The sequence below is a fragment of the Lissotriton vulgaris genome, chromosome 8 (assembly GCF_964263255.1).
Source record: "Lissotriton vulgaris chromosome 8, aLisVul1.2, whole genome shotgun sequence".
Classification (NCBI taxonomy): Eukaryota; Metazoa; Chordata; class Amphibia; order Caudata; family Salamandridae; genus Lissotriton; species Lissotriton vulgaris.
Genome location: NC_141696.1, coordinates 203,022,986 through 203,042,336, shown reverse-complemented (window position 1 = coordinate 203,042,336; position 19,351 = coordinate 203,022,986). Strand labels below are relative to the sequence as shown.

At 45.9% G+C, this 19,351-nt stretch overlaps 1 protein-coding gene across 1 annotated transcript in view; it reads right to left on the bottom strand.

The window, feature by feature from the left end:
• The window catches only part of TYR (tyrosinase), a 194,640-nt gene extending 175,840 nt beyond the window's left edge, over positions 1 to 18,800 (bottom strand). Inside the window, exon 1 of the mRNA XM_086933982.1 lies at positions 17,898 to 18,800. Within this exon, the coding sequence (XP_086790108.1) occupies positions 17,898 to 18,734 (837 nt within the window). The 5' untranslated portion in view covers positions 18,735 to 18,800. The remainder of the gene's footprint in view (positions 1 to 17,897) is intronic.
• Positions 18,801 to 19,351: the final 551 nt, after the last annotated feature.

Below are 19,351 nucleotides of genomic sequence, written 5' to 3'. Positions count from 1 at the left end.
ACACCGCAGAACTCAAACAATAGGGTGTCATGTCTAAACAGATTACTCCCTTTTAAGCTCTTATGCAATAACAAACAGGAGGGGGAGTAGTGGGCCTCACTAATATTGTGTCATAAAATTCCCAAACAAATGAAAACCAATATTTGAACAAGGGTTTGACTTCTGAGTAAATCGGTAAAATCACAGAGTCGGATACATGTAGGCAGATCAAAACGAAGGCAGAATTTGCAAGATGAAAGAGTCCCGGTTAATATCGAATCGTGCAGCTTTTGGTGCCATATTGTGTTCTCCATTTTGGATGCAAAATTCGTAATGGTCATTATTTATCACATAAATAACAAAAGTCGGAGTGTCATTTATTAGATGCAATAACAGAGACAAATCTGAGTGCAAACCTTTAAACATCCACACAACAAGAACAGTATTAGGAACGTCAGGACTAACATGGCAACCGAAACCCATTAAATATCTGGGTATCCTCTTTGAGAGAGACCTAAGAATGACTCTGGAACATAACGAACACGCAACAATACAGAAAATTAAGGACAAAGTAGAAGGGTGGTCCCCCAAGTTCACAACATGGTGGGAAAGGATAGAAGCAATAAAAATTATGCTGACACCGATGGTCAACTATATGCTAACCATGCTCCCACTGACTAACACAGAGAGCTTCCACAAGACACTTGACAAGATACTGAACAGCTTCCTATGGAGGGGGAAAAAACCCAGAATAAGCCTACACAAGCTAAGGCTATCAAAAGATCAGGGCGGCCTGAACATAACGAATTTCAAACGATTCCAGACGGCATGCATAGCTAGACAGGGGCTACACTGGCTAGACCCAAGACAGGAATACACCCCAGCATGGCTATCATTTGAGCGCGGACTACTAAAAGGCATGAACCCTATAACCCTCCTGACAGCCACTCGACACCCAGCAGTGAAGGATAACCCCGTCCTCAAGAACACAAAGACAGCTCTCCTGAGCGTCGACAAACTACTGACAACAAGCATCAGGGGAGGCCAATTTGAATCCCTCTGGCACAACCCCATTTTAAAATACACAGATAAGGTTCTAGACATGCCTGAGTGGTACGGACATGGTATATCCACGGCCCAAGACCTTCAAAGACAGGGCGAGAACACAACTTTCGATACACTCAAGGAATCGCACAACCTGCAAAACATAGAACTATACAACTTCCTGAAAATAAAAGTAGCAATTAGGAAGGCAAACCTTAACAGCCAGACACCTTCGCTCTTACAACTTGCAGCCAATCTCAACACACTAGGACACCAAATAGATGCAATAAATAAAGATGAAATTATGAACAACTGGTCACTTGGGTCTTAATCCTTTAGTATAGTGATAGAAACCCATAACACTAACTTTTTAGGTCTGGCATTAGACAGCTGTATCCATCGGTGAGAGACTGTCACCAATAATATACAATAAGCATCCAGAGAATGGGTTTTTGGTCAGGCGCTTCGCTTCATCCAATCTCTCAACTTTTTTAATGAGTTACCTTTGGCTGGATTGATAGGAGAGCTGCACTTAAAGCCATTGCGTTTCATAAAAAATGATATGGGGTTGTAAATAATCCTTGTGTAGTGCAGTCACGGTTTTGCCTACCCCCATCTATCTATGGCCCCAGTTTTCTCCTCCCTTACCCTTGTGCAGCATGTCACCCTGGTGTTGTCTGCTGCTGACTTCTACTGTTGTCGGCATTACTTGTGGTTCTGGCTTTACCAAAGTTTGTTGAGTTGTATCACAAGTATTGGAAAAGCCAAACCATTCCAAAATGGCTGCTGTGCCGTCATGTTAGGCATTTACTGCTTAATGGAGTTTGATATGTTTATGTGAAACTCTGCAGAGCGGCCCCTGACAACGACACTGAAAGGTGATAGGCTCACAGTTGCACTCGCTCAGACTCTTACCAAGAGATAGATAGCCATCAGAACATCTGCAACGGTATGAGGTCAGAGACAGGCAAGGAACCTATGCTGTTGCTGCCAGTGAGGACTGAGTCCATGGATCAAGGTGCATTACACTGCTGGGTTTTAGCCTGGTCTGTTGGCAGTCTCCTGATGGCAGCCCTCATATAAAGGGAAGCACGGTCAGGGGGTGATACATGGGAGCAAGTGCCACTTTTGCAGGTGTGTGCCAGGAAGAGAGGAGTGTAAGGAGGGGCTTGTATCAGATGGCAATGCCTCTCATCGATGGGAGCCTTTCATAGAGCAGACAGACAGGAACGCAGATGATGGGGTGTTCCATGGCGGAACTATGCACACACTTAGACACACACATATGTGCACAGGAAGCAGCCTCTTCACAAATAGCTATTGGCAAAACCAATGCTTTTGTTTTGTTTGCTACAGATGCTGTTCATGGTTTACGCTTTGTCAATTCTTGTTGAATGGCAATATCAAAAGCACAAGCAGCACATGTGCAAAAAAAAAAAACATTAGCAAATCCAATAGTTTGATGCTTGGTATCGAAAGGCGGAGCCTATTGGTTTAGGCAGTTTTTATTTATATAGAGCTCCATACCACATTTCTGCCATTTTTAAGTTTTGTAATGATGAGGTAAAGCTGTAAGGGCCAATTAGAAACGTCTGCCAAAGCTCCAGCACAAGCAGAATTGTGAACAGTTGCTAAAAATGACTTATTACCAGTTCATACAGTTTTAAGATTGCACACAAAGCCTTCATACATACAACCCGTTTTTCTTGTTTTACAAGACAATTCATTTCCAGCAGACTTTTGTCCGTCCCTATTTCAGTTGGGCAGTGGGTTATATGTTAGAACATGAGAGAAATATTATAAGACAAACATTGTATCCTAAACAGTCCTTACAAAAAATATCATCACTTTGGGTGTAGATTTCCTACTATTAACTGAAACATTGAAAACCCCTAACTTGTGCAAATATATAGGGGTCACAATATCAGAGCAGGGTGAGATACTTGGGAAAAACACATGGGAGGAAACTATTCCGAATTTTTGCATCGGTCAGGTTTCCTATTTCGTGCCACGGCCAAGGAAATTCCCTCCACCATAGCCAGAACCAAAAAGGCATGCAAACGTGGCCTCACTAACATGCCATAATTCATCAATATGGGACCTATACGAGTACTAACAAGATTAGAACCCTTGAATGCACATTTAGGAAAAATCACTGGGTCTCCCACGATGCACTACATCAAACTCCGAAGAAGCTGACGTAGGATAAGAATCAATACAAAAGAGAACCAGAAATGCACCAATGTTATACAATAAAAGGAAATTGATGTGAGTCCAAGTAACCACCTGATTACAAAACAGGAAAGACCGGCCCGACATAAACCTGTAAATATTTTTGTAAACGTCCCCTACTTTTCTTTTATACACGTTTTGTGCTCAAAAGGTCGTAAGCCAAAAGTAAGAATTAAACCTCAACTTGAGATGTGGCCAGGCCAGGTCTCAGAGTCGCTGCATAGTGTTTGGAGAAGGGTCCACACTTGTGTCGCATCAATGCCAAACTCTGGAAAATGGACCATATCCAGATACAAGAATGCACACAGGATAGTATTCAGTTCTGAGAAAGCTTCTGGCTATGCCGAGACCAAAGAACTGCTACATTTCAACTGAACTTCACAGAATTTTTCCAGAACAGAGGTCAACCTAGCCTGGTGGACTGCGTCCTTACTGTAATCTTCAGGGAAAGAGGGATTGGCGCTCTAATCCACTTTTAATTGTAAATACTTACTTTTCAAAGTGCTGGTGTTCCAGACGATATTCCACCCTAGAGAGAAGAAGGAATAGGAGGGTGCAGCTGTGAAGGGTTTGCCCTTTCCCCCTTCTGGTGGATTAATTTGCAGGCCCAAAAAGAGCTGCTTCTTCAGGATCTGCAAAGCCTGGCTAGGTATCGCCAAATGTAGCAGTCCAGTTTTGCAGAGGGTTGTCACTTCAGAGTGGCACATTTCTCCACACACATGAACCCCTCAGTGCTGGGACCTGAAAACCTGGATTTCCAATCAAATCATAGGCCATCCACATTCACTGGACTAGTAGAACTCAGCTGCTTTAACTTCTGTCACCAGGGAGAACCATGGGGGTAATAAATGCTTACCTCAACTAACAGGAATTGGTCATCTATCTTGAGTGGATCACAACAAAGTCCTCAGACTTACCATGTTTTTCTCCAGTGTCCAAGACTCTCACTCCATGGCAAAATGGTAAACATAACTTGAGATTTACACAGCACCAATACTTGCTTTGCTTTTGCTTCAAGAGTGTCGCGGACCTGTCTATGGAGGGTTCCAGTTCATTCCACCTCATATCTATGAGATACCACACCTTTCCACTAGGGACCTAACAGCCTTCATACACATACCTGAAATTTAAGGAAGAGAGGGAAGGTGCACATCTGAGCTGAAAACAGAGTACTTTAGGCCTAAGGTGGGCCTGTATGCGGTTATTGAACTTTTAAACTAAGGTATACCCGTTTGTACTGTGGTCTCCCGATTTTGTTCGCCTTAAATATCTAATTATTACAATTTGGTGCACACGTGTGTACCGATCCAAGTATTTTGTTCACTTTCTTGCGTCGCTCATTAACTGGTTGCTGATCATCCCATCGTTCAATAGAAGCAGCTTCTTTGCAAGGAGTAACTCTCTAAAGTAGCAAACAACACAGCGTGAGGTGTGCGATTGGAAGGGTGTTGTATATTGTTCTGACTCAATCCTAAGAGGTACTTATAAAGCAACCAGGATATCTACTCTGTAGAGGGCGCATGCAGAAGCAAACCAAAGGTGCACTATTAAGCAAACAGGGTGTAGAATATCTAGTTTGGTGGGTAGGGTAATCGAGCAACACCAAAATGTTAAACCCTGCAAAAGCTATATAAGGTTTATGTTCCTTTCTTCAAAATGCAGGACACTTAACTTATTCATTGCTGGTCCCAACATAAGCCCGACAGGACAGTAGGTGGTAGACACCTGCCCACCAAGTGATAGATATACTGTTAGTTATAGGTATGACCATGTTTCCATTAGCAAAGCATTTTTGACTTGCCTATGTCTTTGGTGCCATTTGACAAATCTTTACAAAATTTTCCTAAACAAATGTCCTTGCGATTCTAGTTGTGCATGGAAAGATTTGGGGTGATAGTGAAGCAGAAATTAAAAACAAATAGGGGGTGGGTGGAGGGTGAAAAAAATTGTTTTTCCCATGTTCATTTCCATAGATGTTAGACTCGACTACAGCCCGAACTGCAGGACGGAATTACACCAGATATGGCAGAAAGGTAGCTCTAGGTCCAGAAAGAACTCTTTTGTTATTTGGTGTAAATCCCTTCAGCAGTTCGAGATATTAACTGAATCTCAAATTTGTATATCTAGGGACGTGGATCCTACTTGGATTCGCAAATCCACGTGCCAACAGCAGTACCGTGATTGCAACTTGAGAGGAAATTTGCAGCCATCATTTTGTTCATTGGAACTCAGTTCCCAGCAGGAAAATAAAGTTAAAAAGGGAGAGAAGGGGTCAAGGTAGAGGTACCATGAACTCTTGGAACTAACGGAGGGGGTCTGTGAGGGACCCCTCCTGGGCAAGAAATTGTCCAAACTGGCATAAATTAAGGACTGTTGCTAGGTCACCTTTTTTGGATGTTATTAAATTCTACTTCTCATCGCTAAAGAGAGCTATGCACTAAACTACAAAATAAAGGCAGGAGTGTGTTCTTTCATTGAGCAGCAGACTACGTTGTTATTTTCTCCTGTTTGGGGAATGTTTGAACAACGAACAAGGAAGTAGACTGTGAGGAGCAGACACAACTGAACCGGCTGCTGAAAAGCGGCTGCGCCTAAGATTTAAATATAAACATTAGAACTACAGCAACAGCATCTTGAAAAGCTATAAAGATCAATAATCCGAATTCAAAAAGGAAAAGAAAAGAAAAAAAAATAGCAGACCTAGAAGACACCTCATTTCTCATAAGTGAGAACAGCTAATAAGTTCAAGCTACGTGGTCCTGAAGAGAACTCCCCTCAACTGAGGGAGTTCGAAACGCGTCGACCAGTTTTTCTTTTAGCCATAGGAACGTGCTTATAATGTTATAATCTATATCAACTTGCAAAAAATTGTCCATGGCTTTGTTGTTATAAATTATAGATGTCAAATGTATATAGTATTTTTGTAAAATTATGAGCTTTTTTGAGATAGGTTGTTGATTGTATGGATGGATGTCAAGTCAAGTCAAAATTTATATAGCGCGCTACATACCCAGAGGGTCTCAAGGCGCTTGGAGAGGGGAATTACTTGTCGAATATCCACGTTTTAAGTTGCTTTCTGAATGCTAGGTGGTTCTGAGTAAGGCGAAGGTGAGTGGGAAGTGAGTTCCAGGTTTTAGCTGCCAGGTAGGAGAAGGATCTACCTCCCATGGTGGTTTTGTTGATGCGAGGTACAGTGGCAAGGGCTTGGTTGGCGGATCGTAGCTGGCGGGCGGGGGTGTAGAAGGACAGTCTTGTGTTGAGGCATTCGGGTCCGATTTCGTAGAGTGCTTTGTGTGCGTGGGTTAGGAGCCGGAAAGTAATCCTCTTATTGACGGGGAGCCAGTGGAGGTTTTTCAGGTGACCAGAGATGTGATCTTTACGCGGGATGTCTAATATGAGCCTGGCTGAAGCGTTCTGGATGCGTTGGAGTTTTTTCTGGAGTTTTGCGGTGGTACCGGCGTAGAGGGTGTTTCCGTAGTCCAGACGGCTCGTGACCAGTGCGTGGGTGACTGTTTTTCTAGTTTCGGTGGGGATCCAGCGAAATGTTTTTTTGAGCATGCGAAGAATGTTGAAGCAGGATGAAGAAACGGCGTTGACTTGTCTGTTCATCGAGAGGGAGGAATCCAGGATGACGCCCAGGTTCCGTGCGTGGTCCGTCGGGATGGGTGCTTTTCCAAGGGCCTCTGGCCACCAAGAGTCGTCCCAGGCGGAGGGGGAGGTGCCTAGGATGAGGACTTCTGTTTTGTCTGAGTTCAGTTTCAGACGGCTGTGCTTCATCCATTCGGCTACTTCTTTCATTCCTTCATGCAGGTTGGTTTTGGCAGTGTTAGGGTCTCTGGTGAGTGATAGGGTTAGTTGAGTGTTGTCGGCGTAGGAGATGATGTTGAGGTTGTGTTGGCGTGCGATGACCGCGAGGGGGCTCATGTATACGTTGAAGAGGGTGGGGCTGAGTGAAGATCCTTGTGGTACGCCGCAGATGACTTCAGTGGCCTCTGAGTGGAATGGTGGGAGGCGGACTCTCTGGGTTCTTCCGGTAAGGAACGAGGTGATCCATTCCAGTGCTTTTCCTTGGATTCCGACGTTTGAGACGTTGTAAAAGGGTGCTATGACAGACCGTGTCAAAGGCTGCGGAGAGGTCGAGGAGGATGAGGGCGACTGTGTCTCCATTGTCCAGTAGAGTTCGAATGTCGTCTGTTGCTGCGATGAGGGCGGTTTCAGTGCTGTGCTTGGCTCGGAAGCCGGATTGTGAGGAGTCGAGGGATTTGTTGGTTTCGAGGAATGCGGCGAGCTGGTTGTTGACCGCTTTCTCAATGACTTTGGCCGGGAATGGAAGGAGTGAGATGGGGCGGTAGTTTTTGAGTTCGGTGGGGTCAGCTGTGGGTTTCTTCAGGAGGGCGCTGAGTTCGGCATGTTTCCAGCTTTCCGGGAAGGTTGCGGAGTTGAGGGAGCAATTGATGACGTCTCGGAGGTGCAGTGCTATGATGTAGTCTGCTTTGTTGAAGATGTGGTGAGGGCATGGGTCTGTGGGGGATCCTGAGTGGATAGAGTTCATCAGACGGATGGTGTCCTCAGTGGAGATTGGCTTCCAGTCATTGAGGATGTTCAGGGGGGGGTGGGGGTCCTGCAGGGGGTTGGGTGGGTTGGTCTTCGGGTTGGTTGTCGAAGCTGTTGTGGATGTCTGCAATTTTGTTGTGGAAGAATGAGGCTAGGGAGTCGCAGAGGGCTTGAGAGGGGGTGATGTCGTTGGAGTTGGCTGAGGGGTTGGTGAATTCCTTGACGATGTTGAATAATTCCTTGCTGTTGTGGGCGTTGTTATCTAGTCGGTCCTTGAAGGCGGCTTTCTTGGCATTCCGGATCAGTCGGTGGTGTATGCGGGTGGCGTTTTTGAAGGCGTCCTTGGTGCTGGTGGTTGGGTCTTTTTTCCAGGCCTTCTCAAGGGAGCGACAGAGTTTCTTGGATTTCTTAATATCATCGTTGAACCAGGAGGCCTTCTTGCTGCCTAGTTTGATTTGTCGTTTTTTCAGTGGTGCTAGGATGTCGGCGCTGTTGGATAGCCATTGGGTGAGGTTGGTGGCTGCTTGGTCTGGGTTTGAGGAGTGGGTTGGGGGGTTTTGAAGAAGCAATGAGGAGATCTGGTCGATGGTGATTTTGTTCCAGTTTCTTTGCAGAGTGGGTTGGGGGTGGTTGTTGGGTGTGGGCTTGTTGTAGGTAAAGTGAACGCAGCTGTGGTCAGTCCAAAGGAGAGCTGTGGTGTGGCTGAAGGAGACATGTTTGCTGGAGGTGAAGATAGGGTCGAGTGTGTGACCTGCGATGTGGGTGGGGGTAGTGACAAGTTGTTTAAGTCCGAGGTTGGCGAGGTTGTCCAAAAGGGTGGTGGTGTTGCGGTCGTTGTTCTTTTCAAGGTGAAAGTTGAGGTCTCCCAGAAGGATGTAATCCTCGGAGGGGAGCGCGTGTGGGGTGATGAAGTCCATGATATCTTCACTGAATTGTGCGCGGGGTCCTGGTGGCCTGTAAAGGAGGGTGCCTCTGAGTGTGGTCTTGGGGTCGGTGTGGATCTGGAAGTGAAGGTGTTCAGAGTTGGCGAGATTGACGTCTGAGCTGGTTGAGATGCGGATGGATTTCTTGTGGACGATAGCGATGCCTCCTCCTGTTTGCTTGATGCGGTCCTTACGGATGATCTTATAGCCTTCCGGGATGGCAATGGTGATGTCTGGGGCTGATGAGGCATTCATCCATGTTTCTGTTAGGAAGGCGACGTCCGGAGAGATGGTGTCTAGTAGATTCCAGAGGTCAATGGCATGCCTGTGGACCGAGCGGGTGTTGAGCAGGATGCATTGTAAGTGGTTGGGGTCGGATATCTGTTGTGTGTGCGTAGATGAGGAGTTGTTCTTGGTGCCGTCGAACTTGCAGGAGTTGCAGGAAAAGGGGCCATGGGTGTGTCCAGGGGCGGCTAGGACGCAGTTGGGGGAACTGCCGGTGTTAAGGGCTAGGAGGGTGGTGGTGTTTGAGGTCTCTGGAATCCTAATCGAAAGTCCTAGCTTATGGTGAAGTTATATTTTAAATTACAATTCTGAATATGCCACATGTAGAAAGTTGGCATTTTCTTGCCTTATATATTTCAACAAAAGGAGAGGCAGGGCTCAGAGTCACTCCTCTTCCCCACAATTATGTTAGTAAACAACAAAAGAGTGATCAACGGCGCAAAATAAATGATGAATAATAAATACTCAGAATTGCAGCCAATAATAACTATAAACCAAAACAAGGGTGCAGAGTGTATGAGCAGTGGGATATACATTTTATTAAAAAGGAACCCTCACTCACCAACATGGTTGGTGACATGCTTCATAATTGGGTTCCACCAAGGAGACCGAATGTCTCTTTGGTGTGCTGCCACGCCTGATTTACAGCGGAGCTGGTTATTGTATTCTTATTGGGCGTGTCAAGTGGTGCCAGAATTAGTGAATAGGTGAATTTAAAAAGGTAGCGAGCTGGTCCCAACACCAACTTTACTATAGGGCCAGTCAACTATCGTTAAAACATAAGTGAATCGGACACCTGTGGTCATTAATTTGAACCAGATGTGTCCTTAGAAAGTGATAAAAATGGTCAACATGTTTCTGCTTTGGTGCCTATATCAGCAAAGCTTTCATCAGGACCAGGCGGTATACACGCGCAAAGGCGTACCCTAACCTTGGGGGTGTGCGTGCATCTTGTTAAAACTCACGTTTCTACCTCTATGGGCACTCCCAATATTTCCAAGGACCCCAGCTTAAGAAAGTCAAAGATTCAGACTTCCTGGGCTCGGCGGCAGGGATTATCTTCAAGCCGAAGGATATTATCTCCTCCGCGACTCCCCACAGGCAACTTATTTCGCTCATTTCCGCCGCTCACTTCACTTCTAAGGCATGCCTCTGGAAGCTTCAACCCACCTCAAGAACACAACTGTGTATAATAGAAGGACCTCAGACACTACCACTTCAGTACACTTCTGGACCTGTGGATACTCTACCAGGAAGAAGGACTGCTGTGCTGCTGAAGGACTGCCAAACTGCTGAACTCCTGCTTTGCTATTCTGGCCAGCTGCCCTCTTGCCTGGGTGAGTAGGACTGAACCTCCATCCTACCTACTTCTCATCCATCTTTCCTATTTCTCATCCATACTTCCCATCCATGAATCATCATCCCTATTTCTTATATCTACTTCTCATCAATCAACCATCATTCCTATTTTTCATGAATCATCATCTCTCCGTCTCACCCCTCCTTCTCATACCTCATCCATTATTCCAACTTCTCATTCCTCATCCCTCAATCGTACCAAAACACTTTCAATTTTGTGAAACACACCTTCCCACTGATTGGTTGGCAACAGTCAAGAGAGAGGGTTGCATTCTATTGGTCTAGCCAATGGGAAAACTGTGGTTTACATAATTCCTGAGTGAGAGAGTTTGAGTTTATTTCAGAAAATCAGAGTAGATACCACTGATATTGTACATAGAAATAAAATCAAAACTCAAAGTTTTTGTACTATTGCAGTAGCATGTGAATAAGGTTATAGCATCCTGAAGCTATCCTTATAAGTGACGAGGCATAGTCTGGCCTCTATTGGAGAGGGACATTGAAGTCAAGTTTGTAGGCGTCAATGTTGGTTTGAAAACGGACTACTGCCAATCTCTGCTACTAAACAAATCAAAACAAAAACATTTATAAAATTCTAATTCTACAGAATTGTGTATCTGTGGGTGTAACAAACTTACCAAAAAGAATATACATTAAACCAGCTTTCAAAATATATATTAATAATGAATCTCAGCCCAAATAATAGTTCTATTTAAAGAGCAAACTCTTAAACACACAACTGCTCAAGGTTGTCTAAAGACTACATATTTACCACTACCCTGAGCTCCATACCAAGAAGCATCATTGATGTGTAGCTAGGATCACAAAGATCCAAGCAGTGAGCAGTGAGCAGTACCACAATTCATGTATGCACCCTATTGGAGGCATTATCTAAACATTTAATGCACAATGTGCTGCTGTTTCCTTTTAAGAAATCATCACAACCATTTTTTCTGAGCCATAGAAGCTGTGCTCCATCAGCGAAAACTTGCCCATTCTGATTATAAAGTGTTTTTTAAAAGATGATGATTACACTGCACCATTTTACTCCGCAAGTTGTAATTTCACACAACTCATTACAGAACACCACACAACAAAACACTGTGCCACAATTTAAGACACCCCACAACGAGAACACATCACACCAGCCATCACATCTTATCAGAAAATGGGAAAAAACAATTTTCAGCATATTATGACACGGTCACACCCGTATAACACATCCTACCACAGCCTATACTTTTTCATATCATACCACAAAAAAGTACAACATATTACGCCACAACACATTGCCTTACCATCACATTGTGCCACACCGCTTTCTTGCATACAGTGCACCAACACCACATCATCCGATCAAACACATGCCAGATCAGATAACACACCTTTGTAGCAGTAGCGGTTGTGGGTATTGTGAAGTGTGTGGGGGGGGAGGAGAGGAGAGTGGTTGGATGCAAATAAAGAATATATACAAATATTAAAAATACACCTACCTGCTCTGACGGCCGCCTCCTTCCTCCTGACTACACACTGCAAAGGCTCCCAGCTCCCAATCCCGGCACTGCTCACATGCTGGGATTGGTCTGAGCACCTTGGTTTGGCGCTCAGACTTAGACTAGGAGCCTATGGTAGTTTCTCCACCCAGCTATACAACACAGCTAGATGGAGAAATTCTAAGTGTGCAAAGCGGTTTGATCGGCCCCACTTGGGAGTGCCCACCACTTCCCCCTCATCCCTGGTGCTGCAGCTTCAGAGTGAATTGCCCCACCTCTCCTTCCAGCCGAGCCTGTAGGACAACAAATAAAATTATAATAAAAATGTTTTATTATTCTTTTATTTTTGTTGGTGGCCTCTGCTGGCGCCACTCATTTGTGGGGTCCAACCGCAGGACTCTGATTTTGCCACACTGCAGCAAACTGAAATTATACTCCATGAGAGCACTGTACACCATGCTCTGCCTACCACCTGACCCAAGAGCATTGCTCAGTATTACCCTCCGACTCTTCCCCTCCCCCTCTACTCACACCAAACCTGCTCCTGCAGCTATGATCTCCAAATAAACACGTTCTAGACCCTTCCCTCTTCTATCCCTCCACTATCCTTTCCAATCCAACTAGCAAACTCACATGTCCACCACTCTAATTTCATATTTCCCTACAATAATTCACCATTAATCCTGTTTGGGTTCTGGAGTAGAGTGAAACTGGTCAAAAAGCACTTTGATACCTCATCAGGGGTATCAGGTGCTATATAAATGCAAATCCCTCCCTCTTCTATCTCTCCACTATCCTTTTCAAACCAAATAACAGACTTACATGTCCACTTCTCAAATAAATTTCATCTTTCCCTATTCTTACTCACCAATAATCCTTTTGGATTCCGGAGTAGCGCGCTACTCGGCAAAAAGCGCTTTGACACCTCCTCAGGGCTAGTAAGCGCTTTATAAATGCAATTACCCTTACAATATCCCACTACATTTATTTATAAGACATCACTATAAATTAAATTACCTCTCGGTATAAGGCGGCGGCTGACAAAGAGACAGAGCTGGTGGAGTGAGTCAAGTTAGAGGAGAAGTTGACTACTCCTGAGAACTAACGGTCTTAACTCCTCGATGAAAGGATAAAACATTAGGGACCCAGCTACTTTCAGGATTCCGAATTTTTGACAGCTCCTCTGCACTTTTTGAACTTCAAGAACTGAAGAAGAGCTTAAGTAATGGATCCCAGGTAGTCCAAACTAGAATGCTAGCCTGTAATTTATTGGCCATCTTCCTTGTAGACAGTTAAATGTCAAACATCAAACGGCTTCCATGTCACCAGCTCCTCCAGAATCTCGAACCATGTTTTAACATGCACCTGGAGGGCTGCTGATATGTTGGTAGATTTGCATATTTTAAGCATAAAATGGATCTAGGTGCCCCAATATCCAATAAAAAAACGAATTAATGAATGAATAGGTTAGAAAGGAGAAGAAGCATAGGGCATTCTGCATGGCCCCACATTTCATTATAACATATAACACCATCCAGTCCCAAGTACGCCCCTCTGGTAGAGGGGGCGGACTGGCCATTTTGCACAGAGATCATTTCTCATGCAGAATTAGCGATGCTCACATCAAGGACTCAGAGAGCTGCCATTTTACCATCCATCTGGCCCCGACAACCTCTCTGGCAGGTCTTCTGGTGTACCGCCCCCCCGGCCATTTTGGCCCCTTTGGTAGCGCCCTACTAGACTCTATTTCAGCACGTGCCCACTCTACACCTAACTTTACTGTGCTAGGGGACCTCAATATCCACTTTGATGATCCCTTAGACACAGGGGCTGCTGACTTGATACTAGACTTGGCTGCTTATGGCCTCCAACTGGCCAATACCGGAGCCACCCATATCAAGGGCCACTTGCTAGACCCAGTTTTTACAAATGTCCGTACCCTCCAGGCTAGACCTTCTTGCCCCCTCCCCTGGACAGACCATTTTTTGGTCCCCCTTCTTTGGCCAGGAGAATTTAGGAAGCCCCACAAGCCCGTCACGTACTCCCAGGACAGGGCATGGTCCAGACTCTCAACCAAGGACTGGGCCAGAGCTCTGGAATCGACGACCCCCGCCCCCTCCGGGGACCCTGTCGTAGCTGTTAGCAACTTCAGGAAGTGGATTTCCGACTCACTTGACTCTATCATACCTATAAAAACCCGCGAAGACAAGAGCGGAAAGACAGGCTCGGCCCCCTGTTTTAGCCTGGAACTCAGAGCCCTCCGCAAGGAAAGTAAAAAAGCGGAGCGACTGTGGAGGAAGGACTGGCTCCACTCTAGTAAAGATTCCTACCGGAGGACTGTGAGAGCATATAAATCTGCTTTGAAAATTTCTAAAGCCTCTTACTATGATGATAGGCACAAACTCCGCGAGAGAAACCTATCTCATCGTCAAAGAACTCCTAAAGGTTCCACAACCCCCTCCATTGACCAGGGCCCTACCGGACAGGAGTAAAGAATTAGCAAAATACTTTGACTCTAAAATCTCCCACATCTTAGTTTCACTTCCGCAGCCTAGTCAGCTACTTTGCTGGGACAATGTGATGCCTGACACTTGTTCAGTAGGCGTCCCTCGCCCGCAGCTTAATGCTTTTAGGGCGGTCTCATCAGACGAAGTCGAAAAGACTCTGGCCAAGATGAAAAGTGGCTCTCCCCGTGACCCTGCTCCCATGAGGTTTCTGAAAGCAGTCGCCCCTGCGATTGTTCCTCCAGTTCTGGAGTTGATCAATGCCTCACTGTCCCAAGGCACCGTCCCTCCTAGTTGGAAGGGGGCGGTAGTTAAAGCCCTTCTTAAAAAAACCCAATTGGATCCAGCTGATCTGGCCAATTATAGGCCGATCTCACTCGTCCCGGGCGTCAGCAAAATTGCCGAAAAACTGGTCAACGCCCAGTTGTCCCAGTTTCTGGAATCCAACAATCTGCTGCGACGTTCCCAAATGGGGTTTCGCCCTGGCCAAGGTACGGACACTGCACTTCTCGCCGTCATCGAGGAGGAAAGGTGCATTTTGGATTCGGGGGGGGGGTCAGTGGCAGTGATCCTCCTGGACCTTAGTGCAGCCTTTGACACTGTGAATCACTGTGTCCTGCTCCACCGGCTGGCCAGGGCAGGACTCGGGGGCACTGCGTTGGCCTGGATAGAGTCATTCCTGTTGGGCCGTTCGTTTCAGGTCTGGGATGGCAACTCCCGTTCTGACCCTCTTCCTCTGACAAGTGGGGTTCCCCAGGGTTCCTCACTTAGTCCCACCCTTTTTAATGCCTACATGGCCCCGTTGGAGGATGTAGTTGCCCCCTTCGGCATCAAGATTGTGAGTTATGCGGACGAGCAATTTCTTGTAAGCGGGTACAACTCCGTTCAAGAGCAAAAAATCATATGGAGTAAATCATAACATCATTATCATAAAACCTGTGTAAGTGTAACACCATTATACAATTATTCCATTCTCATTTCTTATAATAATAACAAACGATGAATGCTAGGACAGGCGTTCAGCTGGTATGATACACATCCACCAGGACATGAATGGCTATCGCAATCTTGTATGACTATTTGTATCTGCCTTAGATATGTGCATTTACATTACGAATTAAGGGACATGAAGATATCCCACGAATTGCAAATGCTTTCTAATGCATATTGTATATTCAAGTATGTTTGTTTTTTCCAATGGAATCATTGTATAATGGTGTTACACTTACACGGGTGTTATGATAATATTGTCTTTTATATGTATATATTAGAACAAACAGTAATTTTCTTTTGTTCTACATTATAACAGGGGTCTACAACCTCAATACTATACAGTCCTGAAGATGGTCTCACTAATGCAAAACTAGAGACCGAAACGTCAACTTATACACTTTTTTCTTTGATATTGATTTGTGGTTTATTTTAAGAAAAAGTGTTGCAATTGTTACAGTGAAGGTTTTCAAGTGCATGATAATTACCTTCTGGTTTCATTGTATGTATTCTATACAAGTACCCTGAAAAATTCTAATACAAAATGTAATACTTTCATATATACACCCGTTTTTGTCTGTTCTATACACCTCTTTGAGATTTACTTCATATGATTGTTCTCTCTTGAACGAGTTGTACCCGTTTACAAGAAATTGCCTAAAAGAATTAACGAGTTGAAATAAATCAATTAGCAAGAATATCTTCCATCTTGCTCCCAAATGTTAGCTTAAAATAAACTAATCATTCAACTGAATAAATCCCTTGAAGGCATATTAACCCATCCCTCTTACTTTGCCCGAGCCATCAAGGGTAGTTTGGGTTGCCCATTTCTCTCACCAGGCTTACAATGAGAGCACACCGGATCCTCCTTCACTGACGAGAATCAATGTAAAATGTACAAACTGCCCAACAATCCAGAGTATAACAAATAGGAGGCCTCCAGACTGGAATATGTAGACCTGAATATCCTCTGGCTACGTCAAGTCCTATTCAGACGTCTATCGCACCAGGAATCAAGCAACTGCGGCACTTTACATACTACGAATACAGTAAACTACACAACGTAACCCAGGTTACAACTGGAATGGAGAGCAAAGATAACTGTATCTTTAGCAGCACCAGAGCCCAGGTGTGCCTGTAGGTTCAGGAGCAAAAATACGCATTCCCCAATGAATTGGGGGACTGACCACTATCCAACTTCTGATCTGAGGTGATGGGTAAGAGATGAAGTGGGCTGAAGGACAGGGAGAGAGAGCACAAATTTAAATGAAACTAAACATGATCCAAGGAAGTGTCAGGCTTAAAGTTACTCTAATGCATGAGGAACTGTGCTGAGCTAGAGGATTGTGATCAATAGAGCTGTATAGAAAATGGGATAGTATGGCAATTGAGGACAACACTAAAGACAGCAGGCATGATACGGCTATTGAGGAGCGCACCGCGGATAGCTGTATGGAGTGTGAAACACTATAGCAATGGAGAACATGATGAAGACAATCGTATAGGGCACAAAAATCCATATGGCGAATGAGGACCATATGGGAGCCAGCTGAATGGGCTAATGGTATGGTGATTGAGGAAAATTCTATATATAACTGTATGGAGCACAAAACACTATAGCGATGGATGAACCTGCTATAGACAACTGTATAGGGTATAAAAATAGAATAGCAATTAAGGACCGTACAGGAGACAGTTGCATGGACTAACAGTAAGGAGATAGAGGACCACTCTATAGATAGCTGTATGGAATAAGAGATGGTATGGGAATTAAGGCCCGTTCTATAGATAGTTGTATGAAGTAAGAGATGGTATGGCGATTGAGGACCATTCTATAGACAGCTGCATGTAGTAAGGGATGGTATGGTGATTGAAGACCATTCTATAGATAGCTGCTGTATGGAATAAGAGATGGTTTGGCTATTGAGGACCATCCTATAGACAGTTGTATGGAGTAAAAGATGGTTTGGCGATAGAGGACAATTCTATAGACAGCTGTAACGAACAGAAAGGTAAAGGTAAGGCATGCTAAAGACAGCTGCAACAAAAGAGGCACAGTACGGTGGTAACAGTCCATGCAAAAAATGTAGTTTTCTGTGAGATGGCACGGTATGGTGATAAAGGTCATGCTTAAGGCAGTTGTGAGGGATAAAGTGCAGTACAGTGTTCGAAGGATATGCTAAGGGCAGTAGCCAGGGATTCAGCACAGTATGCTGATGCAAGGCCACGCTAGAGGCAGCTGTGGAGGACACTGCACAACAGACACACAATGTGGCTATAAAGAATCATCCAAGAGACCGGTCAGAGCCCCACGTCATAACTGGACACTAGACCAGGCTTTTTTCATGATCAAAGCTTTGCATGTTGGGACTTGTAGTTTCGTTGGACTAGTTATAAGGGGAGTGCAAATTTAGAGCAGGCAAGGTGTTGTGGGATTTTTGTAAACACCTAACTGCATATACAACTCACTAAAATACGGGCAGGAATTAGCAGCAATATGGTCAGGAAAGCACACGTCTGACTCCAGTTCTTACCTGCCAGGAGGCGAAGAAGGAAGCTGGGCTTAGCTGGCCGGTTACTGTCGGGTGCCGGTCCCCCATCAGCTGGTCGGTGCAGACCTCGCAGCCCTGGGCGTCCCTCCAGTCCCAGTAGGGGATGGTAAAGTTCTCATCTCCCGTCACCTTCTGCAGTTCGCGTTCCCAAAAGAGCAGGTAGAACCGGTGCCAGGGCAGGAAGGCGGGCGCTTCGTGGGCGAAGTCGATGTTTCTCCACACCACAGTCTCCTCCTCGCCCTCGGCCGGCACCCACGAGTCCCGGGACGCGTAGTAGTGAATCCAGACAAAGAGGTCGTAGACGCTGATGTCGGCGAAGAGCGGCCGGGACCCGTTGTCCATCTGCTCGTAGGTCCCGGTGGAGATGACGTAGTCGGGGCTGGTGGTGCGTTTGGCCAGGTTCAGGTAGGCCAGGAGTCGCGCGCTCTCGGTGGCGCTCAGCTGAGTGATGCTCTTGCGCACCTGCACGCGCGGCTCCGCGCAGTCCGGGCCCCAGCGCCCGAAGGCGCACTCCCCGCACTGGAAGCCGCTGAAGGGCGCCACGCAGCGGCAGGTTCGGTTGTAGAAGACGATAGGCCAGTCCTCCCTGTCGTCCACACCCGAAAACGGAAACTGGGGTCCGTTGGGGGCCAGGGACACCTCCACGCCCTGGCAGCTGCCGCGGCCGGAGAGCTGGCCGCAGGGAGAGCCGTCGCCGTCCCACACCGGGCAGCACTCCTTGCTGAGGAGAGCCTCTGACGAGGCGCAGGGCCGCGGGAACTGGGACCGGCAGGGCAGAGCCCACAGCAGCGCGCACACGGCCAGGCCCCACACCATCATCGTACCTTCTGCAGAGTGGGCTAACCTGCAACACCCCGGCAAGATTACTAGTACCCTCCGACCCGCCACCCCCGCACATCACATCGGAGACCACGTGCACATACCACCGTGCGGATGCCCCTCTGGCGCGTGAACATAAAAGCAGCATTATCAAAGAGCCTACGTCCTGTGCGCACATGACCGGCCTGCAGGGAATGGGCCTTCTCGGGATAAAGTTACGAGCCGGGTGGATGGGCGCGCTAATCGGCTTCATTTGCTAGTTTGCTTAACTAATGAATTAAATTAGGAATTGCACCAACATGAGAAACCTCCGAGGCTGCGTTTGTGGCAGGGATGTTTGCTTCACCTGTAAGAATGAAACAAAGGTAATTGGCAACTAGTTAAGGAACCTGCTACGACTACCACACAAGGTCACCTGGTTATGTTTTGCTTTAATCGATTATGTGCTTTTGAGAAATCGCTGCAAGGCCAACGTGTTTCCCAAATCAAACACACAAATAAGCATGCATCGACATGATTTTCATTGGTCATTTCCTTGCGGCCCTTGGGTCATGCAGTTTTAAAAGGAGAAAAGCCAAACCACATGAACCAAACCCCAGCAGATATAGCCCCGCCTA